At 33.9% G+C, this 15,027-nt stretch overlaps 1 protein-coding gene across 2 annotated transcripts in view; it reads left to right on the forward strand.

Moving 5' to 3' along the window:
* LOC129803635 (neurogenic protein mastermind) overlaps window positions 1–15,027 on the forward strand; it is a 123,079-nt gene that overhangs the window by 16,655 nt on the left and 91,397 nt on the right. For both annotated transcript variants that reach the window (XM_055850345.1, XM_055850346.1), the window contains exon 2: window positions 1,285–2,017. In XM_055850345.1, the coding sequence (XP_055706320.1) occupies window positions 1,622–2,017 (396 nt within the window). In that variant the 5' untranslated portion in view covers window positions 1,285–1,621. The remainder of the gene's footprint in view (window positions 1–1,284; window positions 2,018–15,027) is intronic.

The raw sequence follows: 15,027 nt of genomic DNA on the forward strand, positions 1-15,027 counted from the left end.
ACGGCATTGTGCAAGTTAATGAAATTTTAGTATGTTGTAGTCCAGTCTAAGACGTTTCCAAAATGGTGCGTATGTGCGCTGTGGTTTCAATAGAACCGGAGATATGAGGGGTCAAAGTTTACGAGATTCAAAAAATCATATCTCCGGTTCTATGTGACCGATTTTGATGAATGAGGGCTTAAACGAAATATCTCATCAAATGCTACAACTTTCTAGAATATTTGAACTTCGTGGGACCAACACCAGGGGCGCCACAGTCGAAAAACCAATTTCAATATCACATAACCTTAATTATCTCGACTGTCGCTGAACCGATTTTGATGATTACTTCGACATAATTATAGAGGACATTTGTCTCTACATTTCGTCCATACATCATTTTCCGCTCAGACTACGCTATCACTCCGATTTTGCCGTTTAAGTGTGAAAAAAATGATTTTTTCCATAATAACGCTTTGAAATCACTCAGATGCCAATTTGACTGCCTCTACTCCACCAAGACACTTAAAATATGGTTTGAAATGGAAAGTCCCACAGAATACAACAATTCTTTGATATAGTTGAAGTTCAACAAATGACTACTTGGGGCACTCTGGATGAAAAAACGAGTTAAGAAACAAAAAACCTCGCTTATCTTGGCTTCTGAGTAATCGATGAGATCATGTTCTATGGAAAAATTATAGAGAACATTCTGGTCTACATTTCACCCATATAACACTTTTCTGTCAGTTCATCCAAATCCTTGATATTTTGGTTTAAATACAAAATTTATATAATTTCACGAATTTGATTCAAGATAACTGAATGGCGTCTCCCAACTTCAGCTCTAAATCGAATTTGCATGCACTCCGAGTTAGCTCACGTTAAGAATCTCACCTACATAAGCCGGTTAGGATTATCTGTCCCTTTTTAATATGTAAAGTCCTAAGTCTCCTCCCAGGAATAAATTAAGCGATCAAGATGGTTAATAGTGTGACTCGTTAAGCCATTTATTTGTTGCAAGGAATATTAAATTCTATTTTGATCATTATTTCTTTCTCTGAGAATGTCAAATTATCCTTTGACATTTTAACCTAACTTTCTTCTGTCTTCTTCCTCTTCTTCTTCTTCTTCTTTCTTTTAGTGTCTTTGTCGTCAATTAATTTGAATTATTCAAAAATTGAAAGCTCTAAAGAATTTTGAATAAATTTGTGGTCAGTCGGGGTGATCAAAATTTAATATCTTTTTTTTTTGTCTTTGAAGATCAACGTATCCTAAGGTCTTTCTATAATTTTTTCTTTCCAGCTTCGAATTATCAAAACAATTTCGAAGATCTTCAATTAAAAAAAAATAGTGTGAAAAGTGAAGAACATTTAAAAAAATAAACAATTAAAAAGGAACAGTGTTAATAATAAGGGAAGATCAATTCCCTAGAGTGAACTATAAGGTAGCAGGGGGATCAACCTGTGTCCAAAAAAAAAAGTTTGTGTTTTTGGTGTGGGTGGCGAAGGTGTGAAAAAGGGAAGAAAAAAGCGCGAGAAAGAGTTGTTGTGATAAGAAAAGAGAGAGACTGGTATTAGGAAAATAGTTTTGTGGAGTGCGCGCTTCTGGGCGTCATTCCACAAAGATCCTCGACATCTGTATGGATGCTGGAGGACTTCCAGTGTTTCAGAACGCCAATCCGGCCCAGCACCAGATCAACAATCAGATCCACACTCTCCAGCAGCAGCAGATAAATCAACAGCTGCAGCATCAGCTGGTACAGCAGCATCAGCAACAGAGTGACGTGCTTCCGCCCAAGAGGCAGGCCGTGGTTGATCGTCTCAAGAGGCGCATTGAGAATTACAGAAGGCGACAGAGTGACTCTGTGCCAAGATTCAATCAAACCTTCAATAGTGTGTGCGAACAGCAAAATTTGGAAACCAGTGTTCTCCAGAAAAAGTTTCTAGAGAGCAAAGCCAAGAAGGCGGCCAAGAAGACGGACAAAAAGCAACCGGACAACACACTGGCGGGCAATCTGCAGAGCAGTGTCCACGTGGTGAGTCCCTTCTTCTCCATTAACTTTATTCCAATGACATTTTTTGGGATTTTTTGCATTCTATCAATTCTCTTTCAAGCCTTTCGAATGTATCGTCTAATTTAGACGAGTTTTTTAAGTGAGGTTATGCTGAACATAACCTTTAAAAAAAACTTCGAATTTCAGGATTCTTCGAATTGCTCATGTTTTTTTGAGCAAAAAGCGTCTAAAGTATATGCATTTCCCTGCACGTTTCTAAACGTTTTTAAGTTTTTCTTACATAAAGAAACATCTGGAAAACGTTTCATCTTTTCTTGATGTTGCTTTGAATCTGAGTATCAGAAGATCAAGCCAATTTCTTCTATGAATTTGCAATATTTTCTTCTGATTAAATTTTAGACGAGTTTCGACGAGATTTTTAAAAGAAACTCCTTCAATGAAAGCAAAATGCTTATAATATTTCACGCTTATAACAATGTTCCTAAAGCTACATGTTATTTAGTCGAATTTAAAATATATTTAGACTCGTTTTTCAAGGATTTTAGTGAGGTTTTATGAACGAATTGTCTTCAAGACAGTTTTCAATATTTTTTTTTAATGCTAGGTTTTGGATCTGAGTGTTAAAATCAAGCCAATTTATTTTATGAATTATCAGTATTTTCTTTTGACTTAGACGAGAATTAAACAAGTTTCGACGACATTTTCAAAACAAAATCCTTCAATGACAGCGAAATGCTCTCAGTATTGCACGCTTATAACAATGCTAAAGCTACATGTTATTTAGTCGAATTTAAAATATATTTAGACTAGTTTTTCAAAAAATGTTAGTGAGGTTTTATGAACGAATCTTCTTCAAAAAAAAAATTTCAATATTTTTTTTATGCTAGTTTTTGAATCTGAGTATTAGGATCGAGCCAATTTCATTTATGAATTATCAGTATTTGCTTCTGATTAAATTTTAGACGAGTTTCGGCGGGTTTTTCAAAACAAAATCCTTCAATGACAGCGAAATGCTCTCAGTATTTCACACTCATAACAATGCTAAAGTTATATGTTATTTAGTCGAATTTAAAATAAATTTAGACGAGTTTTTCAAAGTTTTTAGTGAAGTTTTGAGAACGAGTCTAAAATTTAATTTTACAATATAAAATTATCAATATTTTCTTGGTGATCATTTTTGAATCTGAAGATCAAGCTAAGAATTAGCCTATTTTTTCTAATTAAATTTTAGACGAGTTTCGACGGGATTTTTAAAACAAGCTCTTTAAAAAAATTCTAGTCGAGTTTACAATTATTTATAATACAAGCTTTTCAAAGGTTTTAGTGAAGTATTGAGAATGAATCTAAAATGGTTCCACATTACCCCATTTTACCCTTCGTTTTTTTTTTAAACGACTTGATAAATAATTTACACTAGTATCTAGTTTTTGGATGATTTTCCATGTTTTGTTCCTATGAAGTCATACGGCTATTCTGCTGATACCCCTGATACTTTACGTCTTTTAGACAAATTTCAAGAGAATTTTGACCACTTTCCCGAGGGTTTGGTTGAGTTTTGAGAACAAATTTCTGTTATATCGGAAAATAGCTGTCATAACTTTATTCGTATAAAATATTGCATGATTTACGTATTTTTCTAGACGAGTTGAAGGGAATTTAGACTAGTTTCTTGAAGATTTTTATAAGTTATTGAGGAAAGATTTCTCTTAAGCTGACGATATTTTTTTTTCTATTTTACATTATATGGTTTTATTCGATAGATTATTTTTTATCTTACACTATGTTCTTATACGAGTTGATAAATAATTTAGACCATTAACTAATTTTGGATGATTTTTTATGTTTTATGGGCATGAAGTCTATGGCTATCAAAATATTTTTTATTCCGATACTGTATGTTTTTTAGATGAGTTTGACGAGAATTTAGACGAGTTTCTCGAGGGTTTGCTTGAGTTTTTAGAACAAATTTTTGTTCTGCTACCATAACTTTATTCGTCTAAAACTATTCACAATATTGAGTTAGTTTTTCAATCCATTGTATGGTGAACGTTTTTTAGACGAGTTAGAAAAGAATTTAGACTATTTTCTTGAGGATTTTTATAAGTTATTGATGGTAGATTTCTCCGAAACTGGTGATATTTTTTCTGTTTTACGTATATGAAATTATATTGTAGATATTGTTTTTTCTTTTACACTTTGTTCTTATACGAGTTGATAAATAATTTAGACCAGTATGTAGTTTTGGTTGATTTATCACGTTTTATGTGTATGAAGTCATACGGCTATCAAGATATTTTTTATTCTGATACTCTACGTTCCTTGACGAGTTAGAAGAGAGTTTAGACCAGTTTCTCGAGGTTTTGGTTGAGCTTTTGAGAACAAATTTCTGTTATATCAGCAAATTGCTATCAAAACTTTATTTGAATAAAATTATACTCATATTTTAAGTGAATTTGTCCTTACCCGTTACGTGATACACTTTTTAGACGAGTTTTATATACAATTTCCCTTTTTTGAATTTTCTAAGTTTCAATTACAAGAAAATTATTAAGTTAATTAATTTTTAATACATCTTAGAAATATTTTTTTTTATCTTGACTAATCAATTACAATTACTCAATACCAAATAAAAGATAGAGACCTATTGTCACCATTTTTTTCGACGAGTTTCCTTTCACCTGGCCAAATACAAGCATTCACTTGTACATTTGTGACGCAATGTTTGGCAGAAAAAGAAAGAAGTATATATTGCACTTTCTGCGTGCATCTTTTTCAATTGCTGACGTCTCCAATTAACTTTTATTGCATTTGTATACCGTCTATGGGTGAAAATCCTGTAAGTTATTTACCCTTTTTGATACAATCGCGCCCATGTTGGGACGTTTTGTTTTTTTTTTTTTGCGTTTCCCGCCAAAAAAAATGTTGCAAGACCACCTGAGATGATGCTCAGGTGAGTCACACGATGTCGAGGGAATCTCTGTGATTTATTTTGTATCCAGAGTCGTGTTTTGTGTCGAAAATCCTGGGATTTATGATGAGTTTCATGGTGTAGCATTCCTGATTCTTTTTAACCAATTTGTTCACTCGGAAATTTTGCATTTTTGCATTCAAAATAAGACAATAAAAAAAATGGTGGGTTTTAGACGAGATCGACGAGTTCGACGAGTTCTTAAAAAAACGGTTTTCTTGTATTTTAATGCTCTTCAAAGGGTACTTGTGCCTCAACAAAGTGTGATAAATTATTTTAACTTTTGTTTCACAGCACAAACAATGACCAGAAATAATATTTGAAAGTTTCTTGTGGCATCGAAAGTGACATTAATAAAATGCGAATAGAGTAGCCCTAAATTCTTTTTCCCTTGAATATTTTGTGTTTTTCCGTGAAAAAGTGTGCAAAAATTTTTTTTGTCTTGTTGCCATTCGATAAATTGAAAATCAGTTCAAGAACACTTAAGCGTCAGCACTCTTGGTGTTGTCGTCAAAAGTTTTGTGCGGAAAGGTTGAGGAAATACGTTGAATTTTGCATCTTGCTCACACCTCAGGCACCTCTCAATTCACATTTTTATTGCACTTTGTTATTACAAAATAGCATACGGTGCGAAGAAAAGTGCCAAGAGACAGGCACGAAGGTGCAAAAGAGAGGTTTTCGATACTGAGGTTCGGGGAGGGGAAAAAACAATATTTAGCATGGTATGTTACTCTTTTTTTCTTTCAACTATTTATTCTCTCAGATCGCACGTTGGCATATAGACCGACACAGCTCGATAGGCTTTTTGTTTTTCATTTTTTTTTTTTGTAATTTTTGTCTGTCTGATTGAGCGTATTTCGGAAAACATCCTACTCTGTACCACGATGTGGAGAGTCTCAGGAAATGTCCCTCACTGGTTCGTGCCACATGTTAAATCTCTATGCCGTTAGCTATAATTCCTTCATGTGTGTCTCGGCTAAAATAGAAAATTTGCTATCCTTTTAGCTGATCGTAAAGTTTCACTTTAACCCATTCAGTCAATCTACTAGAAATACTTGAGACAGAATGTTCATATTTTGGGATTAGTTTCCTACAGATTAGTAGATGAATTTTTTGAAAAGAAATTTTTTTTATCTCATATGGGGGCGCGGGGATTCGCCCTCAAACACACGTCTTAACGGTCACTGAATATAAATTCTGTGCATTAATTCATTACAAACTCTATGGCTTTAGATAGAGTAACTATCCAAGAACACCAATTGGCAACTAGAATTCAAATCAGGAAAGAGGAAAGAGGCCAATTTTAACAAATTCGACGGGATGTCGTATTTTCCGTCCGCCATTTTGAGCAAAAATGTTGCATGACCTTCGGCGAAGCAAGAAAATAATAACAAAATGTATTTTCATCTCTGTCGGACTATTTTTCTCAAGCAATTGAATAACTAACGTTACTAAAAATCCATTCCCGACGGCAATTCAGATAATAATTGCAAAGAAATAAATCATCAAAAATCACTCAATTTGCGTATGATGTATAATACAATGGTAAGGAATGGGTTAATGGGCCATTTCCATTGAGAAAAATTTGGATTTTTCTAATCCTGAATTTTAACAAAAGTTCTCGAAAAAGTTCATTTTTGAATCGGAATATTTCGTTGATATTTGGTTATTTTGATTTAGTTTATTGGTAAAAACAATGGCAACGATCGAAACCTTTGTAAAATCACTGCTAAAGGATATTTTTAATCATTTGGTACGCAAATTGAAGCAGGGAAAGAGATAATGAGGGAAAATTGTAACCATCGTCACTCTGAAACAGCAAAAATATACTTTTTTACGTACTTCTGCCATCTGCCCACCTTTACCGTAAATCAGGATTGTGGGAAAACCGTATCGTACATACAGGGACATTTTCTCACTGAAAGAAATATTTTTATCTACAAGGAACCCACAATTACTTGAATTTCATCTGAAAACATCTTCACTGTGAAATGAAAAGTTTTTTTCAATGGAAATTGGGTCAGTTGGCAACTCACTGGCATGCAAGTGTCAGTGAGTGTTCCCAATTAGGTGTGATTCCTTCATAATCAAATTGAAATAACAGTTCTCATATTTTATTTTTAAGTTTTAATGCGAAAAAGTACAACCATAGGGTAAATGTCCTAATTCAAAACCATTTCCAGATGCTTTAACTTTGACAGAAGGTTCAACACATTAATTTCATATTTGTTCTGAAGAGAATTACATAAATTTGCTCCTTGACTCTTCTAGAATGTTACTGTTTAGTGAAGATTCTTTAGATATAATTTTAAAACTTCTTAAATACAAGAAAAATGCGCTAGTGTAAAATGCTTCTATTGGAAACACATTAATCCAAATGGAGACAAGGGAAAATTTCTAATTGGAGACAAACAATAAAACAATAAAATTAACATTAAAAATTGTTGATATATTTTTACACCTAAAAAGTGTTAAAGTTACGAGGAAAAACAGTTAATGGCACCCTCTTTTTTTCTCAGTGAAGTAACTACCTATATATTTGTTGAATTGCGAACATTTTGCAGAAATCCTTGACATCTTTGAAAATTATTAAAACGAAAAGCTTTACGTTTGAAATACAATAAATATCTACCAGTTGGAATTAACCGGATAAATTAGGCAAGAGAAAAATTTCAAGATTTTGTCTAAAGTTAAAAGCAAAGTTAGTACAAAATTTTACGTAGACGGGTTTCTTATAATTTTTTTTGTCATTGGGAATGTTGAATGATCGTGGTATTCTAATGAAAAGTGAAAATTAGATATTTTTCTCCTGGACACTTTTTTAGTACAGGATTGTTGTGAAGTTCTTCTGCACTAGCGAATCGAGTTTATTTTACCTTGGTTCCTGTCACGACTGTTAGATGGTTTTAGAACACGACGAAGACTGGGAAAGATCATTGAGAGAGCAACCAGCACAAAAAGTCGATATTGCAGGAGCACATGAGAACAGTCAAGTACTAAAAAAAATATTCAGGAGAAAAATATCCCATTTTCACTCATCTTTGAAGTAGCACCATGTGATTCCCATCACTTTCTGATTTTATTGGGTATTAAATAAATTTTTCATTTACAGTAGAGTCTCGCTATAGTCCATATTTGGTTTCAAATTTGACACTTGGGACGCACTATAGTCCATGTAATTTTTTAAAATTATCAACGATTTTTAGTATTGAAATTGCTCGACGGCTTCCACTTTCTTTGCGATTGTGGTACTTGTCTTTGCTCTATTCATTGTGGATCACAATTATCACAACTACTTAATAAAGTTTGCCAAAAATATTAAAATAATTATGAATTTCGCATACTAAAAAACATAACCTAACTTAAAATCAGTGTTTTGAAATCAACGGTCGAGAAATTGTGGACTATAGAGCGATGGCTTATAGCGAGACTCTACTGTAGTATTAATTTTTCCTGCAAGTATGGCAGACTTTTTTTTTATTTTAGCCAAGACACAGTTGGGGGATTATAACAGACTATATAGGGAAATTTTATCTCAGAACCATTCTACTGGTTTTGATGTAAAGTTGTTCAAAATAAGATTAGCCATTGTTAGTGTAAATGTGCGAAATGTAAGTTCCATGATTCGTTTATCTGCCTATCTCACTCATACTCAGGTCAAATTCTGTGCTATTTGTATGTGAGTGATTTTTGTTTAATTTTCATGCAGAGTCTTTGGAGTTAATCGTGGTTAGGAGAGTGTGGGGAAAAAAGTGTCTCTTTTTCCTCCAATTTCTCAACTTTTTAATTTTATTTTACATTTTTGTTCCTTTCTTCACATTGTAACTCTTTCTCCTTCTATCACATTTGCTTTAAAATCTCTCAAGCCATTATATATATCGTCGTCATGTAATTCCCTCAATTCTCTCCTTTCATCTCCAACTTTGTCTCTCCATGAAACATAAAGTTTTGTTTTGATGATACTCTTCTCAGGCATTTTTGTTGTGTTCAGCTCGAGACCATGAAAACTGTAAGATGATCTATACAGCGCAAACGCATTTGACTGACTTTTCTGTATTTATTTATTTTAGAGAGCCTCACTTAATTTTCTCGTGAGGAAGATTGTTTTGACTTAATAAGAAGTCGATGGGCAGTTCGATAGAGTGTCATCAGGAGAAGAAAATAATAATCGAATATCCAATGTGATAAAATTTAGCAATCGTTATGCGAATTTTTCTAGTTTTTTTTATGCTGAATATGGATGATATGGATATTTTTGGCATTGGAATTTCCTTGGGATGAAAAAATGAGTCATTTTTAGCACAAAAAGCATTATATGAGCACGAGACAAAATGTAGACAGAAAAGTTGGGGTTTGAATCAAGGTCAAAAGTACCTGAGAAGGCATTTTCATTTCTAAATCTTGTGTGATTCTTCCATAAAAAAGGGGTGGCATAGCGTAGACTTTGCAAAGTATTCGAACTTAGATGATATACATCAAGAATACTTTCGCATCATCTACTGTTTGCCGGTTCTCAACCGATTTGAACCGATTTGAACCGATTTATGAATCACTGAAAACCAAAGGATCCCCAAAATAGTTTTTTAGAGTAATGCAATTGATTTTCGGACAAAAATTATTTATCAGTTCATAACCGGTTCATACCGATTCAAAACCGATTAGAACCTGTTCAGTTTTATCGGAAATTTCAAGACCTTTCCAACGAGCCTAAACATGACCCCATTGCATTGATAAATGTGCTCTCTAGAGCCTTTTTAACCCTTGACCTTGAAAAACCGTTATTAGGGATTATTCAATGGTATATTCGTTATAAGGACGAATTGTCCACCTAGATGATTTCTAAAACATATCCAAAAATGAAAAGAAAATCGCACGTCGCATTTTCGAGTAATTCCAAAAAACGATCCTCGGGCCGATTTATGGGGGATCACTTGAAGGTCCCAAATAGCTGTCTGTAACCGTTTGACCTCTAGAGCTGGCGACAGCCGGACGGACAAACGGGACAAACGTACAAACAGCGTGACGACGTTTTTAGAAATCGTCTGTATCGTCTCTCCGTGGAGTTCGAGCGGTAAAAAAGGTAAACATAGGGTACAACTGGGTAATTTTGAACAGAATCTACTTTTGAATTTTGCGCATCGACAAATGCTTTCGCAGTACAGTTTCGTTTTAATGAGATCCCGTGCAGTTCTAGGCGTCCACCGCCGTCTTAGCGTTGGTATCCAACTTCCAGAGCAAATCGGTGGAAAGGCTCTTTCTCAGGTTCAAAAAAGGAAAAAAAAACAAGATTCTGCTGTGTTGAAACTGCACTGCTTTGGAACAAGATGTTAAAAATGGCTAGCTCTTACTGATTTTATTAAATTTCATTATATTTCAGATAGTTAAAAAAAAAGAAACACTACGAACAACTGATTTTCGTCCTCTTTTTCTTATTTTTCCATTGGAAAATTTCAAATTTCAAAATTAGATTCTGTTTCAAACTGAAAATTGTTATGAAGAACGTTCAAGAACCGTTTGTGGCCAATAGTTTATACCACAAATTTCTCTAATCCGTGGGATTGAAACAGTCAGAACAACTTCTTGTTAGCCGCGTAGATTTTACAAACTTGAAAAATATTAGTCGATGTTTGTCCAATTTTTAATAAACGTTCATTGAGGACTCTTGACAAACAGAGTTACTAATCCGCTAATAATGTCGATGTTTGTCATTTGTCTGACAAACATCATTGCAGACCCTTTTATCGAAGATTTTTGACAATCAAAGTTACAAACCCGTTTGTCGATGTTAGTAAAACTTTTGTAAACACCGTTTTAAACCCGTTTATCGTCGACTTTTATTGTTCGATGTTTGTCAAAAGTTTGACAAACATTATTGCCAACCCTTTTATCGAAGATTTTTGACAAACAGAGTTACAAATTCGTTTGTCGATGTTTGTAGAGCTTTTGTAAACACCGATGGAAACCTGTTTGTCGTCGATGTTTATTGTTTGATGTTTGCCAAAAGTTTTATAAAAATCGTTATAAACTTTTTTATCGAAGACGTGTCATAAACATCTTTGAAAACTCGTTTGTCGATGTTTGTAAAACTTTAGATAAGCATCGTTGCAAACCCGTTTGTCGTCGATGTTAATTGTTCGATGTTTGTTAGAAGTTTGACAAACATAATTGCAAATCCATTTATCCTAAACTTGTGATAAGTATTGTCGATGTTTATTATTTGTCGTCGATGTTAATTGTTCGATGTTTGTCAAAAGTTTGACAAATATCATTGTCAACCCTTTTATCGAAGACTGGTGATAAACATCGCCATAAATTCGTTTGTGGTGTTTGTAAAACTTTAGATAAGCATCTTTGGAAACCCGTTTGTCGTCGAAGTTTATTATTCGATGTTTGTCATAAGTTTTACAAACATCGGTACAAAATACTTCTCTCGTTGATGTTGTCTGTTCAATGTTTACCACTAACGTCACAATGTATGTTAATTTTAATGACATTTAGTTGCATTTTGACCAATAATGTCGCAAGCCATTTGACTACGTTCATAAAGCTCATTTGGCGATGTTTGTTCGATATTTGTCCCAAGTTTGACAAACTTAGTTACAAAGAAATTTGTCTAGGTCTGACTTTGTACGTTTGTCTGACTTGGCGAAAATCGTGACTAATCCTTTTGTTGTTGATGTCAGCTGTTCGATGTTTGTCACAAACGTCAAAATGTTTGTCAAATTTTGATTGTAAGTGGTAAAATTTTGACAAACAATGGCGCAAGCCATTAGACAATATTTATGAAGCTCATTAGGCGATGTTTTTCGATGTTTGTCAAGCTTTATTGCACCACAAATGCAGCAAAGTCGGGCACATCGCGAATTACATTGGGAATGGATTTATTGAGCGTGCAGCCAATTGATAACCAATTATATCCGGTTTGTAAAATCATCAATAAATTTGCCCAAAATGGCACACAGATAATACAATTGAATGGCAGGTAAATATTAAGTTCTTTACGGATTCATTGCCGCTTCGAATCGGTTAAAACTTATTTATATTTTTCAGGACTGTTTAAACGAATTCAGTCTTGTTGAAATTGTTTATACGATATTGTAGCTATAGAGAGAGAGGTTTAGTGTTACATTTTATAAATCCAAACTATTATCATTTATTTAATTAAATTTCAAATTCATTGCTTTTTGAAAAATATGCAAATATGATTCATTGTTGAAAAAATGCAATCTGGTGCAATTGAGCGTTTTTTATTTCACAATATTTGGACGTTTCTGTGGTACTATAAGTACGGTCTCTTCTGAATAACTTAAGTGAAAAAAACAGACATGGTTGAGTAAAGAAAAAGAAATCAACCTATCTTGATGATGCTCAGAGATGTTTTCTCGTCACTTCAAGTGGCAAATATTGAGGCAATCGAATTGAGATAATCTTAATTGAATAGCTCAATTGTTGAATCTATTGGTCACAGTGTCTCAAATTTCTGCACATCGTTTTATCTGGGAAATCGATTGGATGTTATGGGTTAAAGTATGTCCGGGATATAGGCTGGAAGCCATATAGAAAAGGGTCCAATTAAGGGTTGAAATTCAATCAGTAATTAGAAAGTCAATTGCTGATTGAGTAATTCGAGCTGATTGTGAGGTTGCTCCAACTCCATTGAGGGTGCATGATATTAGAATCCTTTGATTTTAAAGCTTTATAAGTTCGTAGTCATGATGATATGTAGTTTGCCTGCTTGATAGTTTGTTGAGCTATAGAGGCCAAACGGTTAGAGATAGCGGCTTGGTGTTTTCGTGGAACACTCTGAATAAGCTACTGCACTGAATAAAAAACGGGGGTGCAATTACCTTTCTTGCTTTATAACTTTAACACTTTTTAAGTGTAAAAATATATCAACATTTTTAATGTTAATTTTACACCTTTTTAAGGAGAATTTGCATGAAAAAGGGTAACTTTAACCCCTAATATAGCTAGAAAGCATAATATTTACACCGATTTCGGATCAATACTGCATCGTAAAATAAACATTACCGGAATGTTATTTTAAATTTTTTCGAATATCTCTCAGTCAGTGTACCCCCCTGAATAGCTTGCTCGATAATATCCTAGAATTTCTTCATAGTAGACGAAGACGAGCATTTTGCAAAGCTCTGATGCATTCTGTTCACCCTTTTTAATTTTCAAATAGACCCATTATATTGAGTTTCGCATAAGGGTTTGTCATTGACAATATGAATATTTATTGAAATACTATTATGACCTCTTTGACCTCTGCAACCTTTGTGGAAAAATCCAGGAAAATTGTAAGGAACTATGAGTGGAGGATATGGAGAAGAAGGCTCTTGGGAGACAAATTATACGATCAATGGGCTTTTTGCCTCCCACTGAGTGGATCTCCCCACCATGTAAACCGTCATTTTTCATGCTGACACCGAGTCAACAAAGAAGATCTGTGGGCGCATGGGTAAAGGCATGCGCAAGAATAGTTGGGGGAATGCTGGGGGAGCACAGAAGATTTGTGGCGCCACTGGAAAGGAATCCCCTCTGGGTGTCATTTTCACCCGAGTCTTTGTTGAATATGCCACCGGATAGCCACTTCCTTGCGAGAGAGATCATGTATTCAAAGCTTCTTCTCCCCCTTTAACCCCCCAAACCAATTTCTCTGTATGCTCCATGGAAAACCCATTTCATTCTTACATTGGCCATAAGATCCTCTACAAGTAGCCCAAAACCCCCCAAAAAAGAAGAGAAATAAAGTCACCAAGAATATTTGCAAAGCAGGATATCTTTTCTTAAGAACATAATCATGTTCACAGCAAATTTCTGCTGAGTTTCTCTCATCGCATTTGCCAAGAGATTGTGACGGGAACATGAAGTGAAGCATAGCTTTATTGCCATTTCTAGATCAAATCGTGACTGTAATGCACAAAAATGCTTCTTAGAATCAAATGATATATACACACACGAGAATGCGCATCCAAATAGCAAGACAGTGTTTGTGGCATTTTAGATTGATATTTTAATAAAAGTACTTAGGGGGAACTGGGGCAGTAGTAAACAGGGGTAGTTGTAAACACTGTGATTTTTTTTCATTAATTTTAAGACTCCAGAGGATAAAACCCATAAGCATTCAAAGATACCATGGAGATGCATGTCCGCAGATAAATTGGTCAATGAAATCCTAATACTTCAAAAATAAAAATCATTTTTCTCGAAAATGTTGATATTTCGATTATTTTAGTCATTTGGATTTCCACCTGGGAATTAAAAACTGTGTAAAATAATTGAAATGTAGCAATACCAGTTTTTTCCTACATCTTTTAGGATTATATTAATGCATTTACTAGAGAAATTGAGATTATCATTATTTTAGAAGAATTAATAATTGGTCAGAAAACAGCATTTGGGGTAGATGTAAACAGGCAATTTCCCCGTAATTGTACATGTCGCGAGTGTAGAATGAATGGCAAAATATTTTGTCTTCTTTTTCTTCATTTCATTTATTTGACAGCTCCATCTCATGGTGGGAAATTTTTCGTTGTCCCGCGCAAACTTTTTAGGAAGAAAACGCAGCAAATTCTTAATTTCTTTCCTATTTCTAGATAAAATGAGAAACTATAAGAAGTAGAGTATTTACGTTAGTAGAAAAAAATACGATAACATTTTCTTTTCAATTTCACAAAATGAGTAGGTAAAAGAGCGGGATATTGACCTTCATGCGAAATGTCTAATTCATTGACTACGAAAAAATTGGTGGCGCTGTGTTCAATAAGAAGTCACAAGATGTCAAAATATGACGAAAATCCATTGAAAAATGTCTTTGATTTGCATGCTTTTAGTTTTTTGCTATTTTAATTATTCTTTGTAAGAAGTGTAGTGATTTTTTGAAAAATATACAGTCTTTATATATCTCTTAAGTAATTAAAATAATTGAAAGTGGTGCAAAGTTAATTTCAAGGGTGGAAATAAGGGTGTTTACATCCTCCCCAGAAAGTGTTTACTTCTACCCCAGGTATTTTGTGAAAAGAGAAAAATGCACAGTGAAACAAATTTTATTTTTATG

The sequence above is a fragment of the Phlebotomus papatasi genome, chromosome 2, assembly GCF_024763615.1.
Source record: "Phlebotomus papatasi isolate M1 chromosome 2, Ppap_2.1, whole genome shotgun sequence".
Taxonomy (NCBI): Eukaryota; Metazoa; Arthropoda; class Insecta; order Diptera; family Psychodidae; genus Phlebotomus; species Phlebotomus papatasi.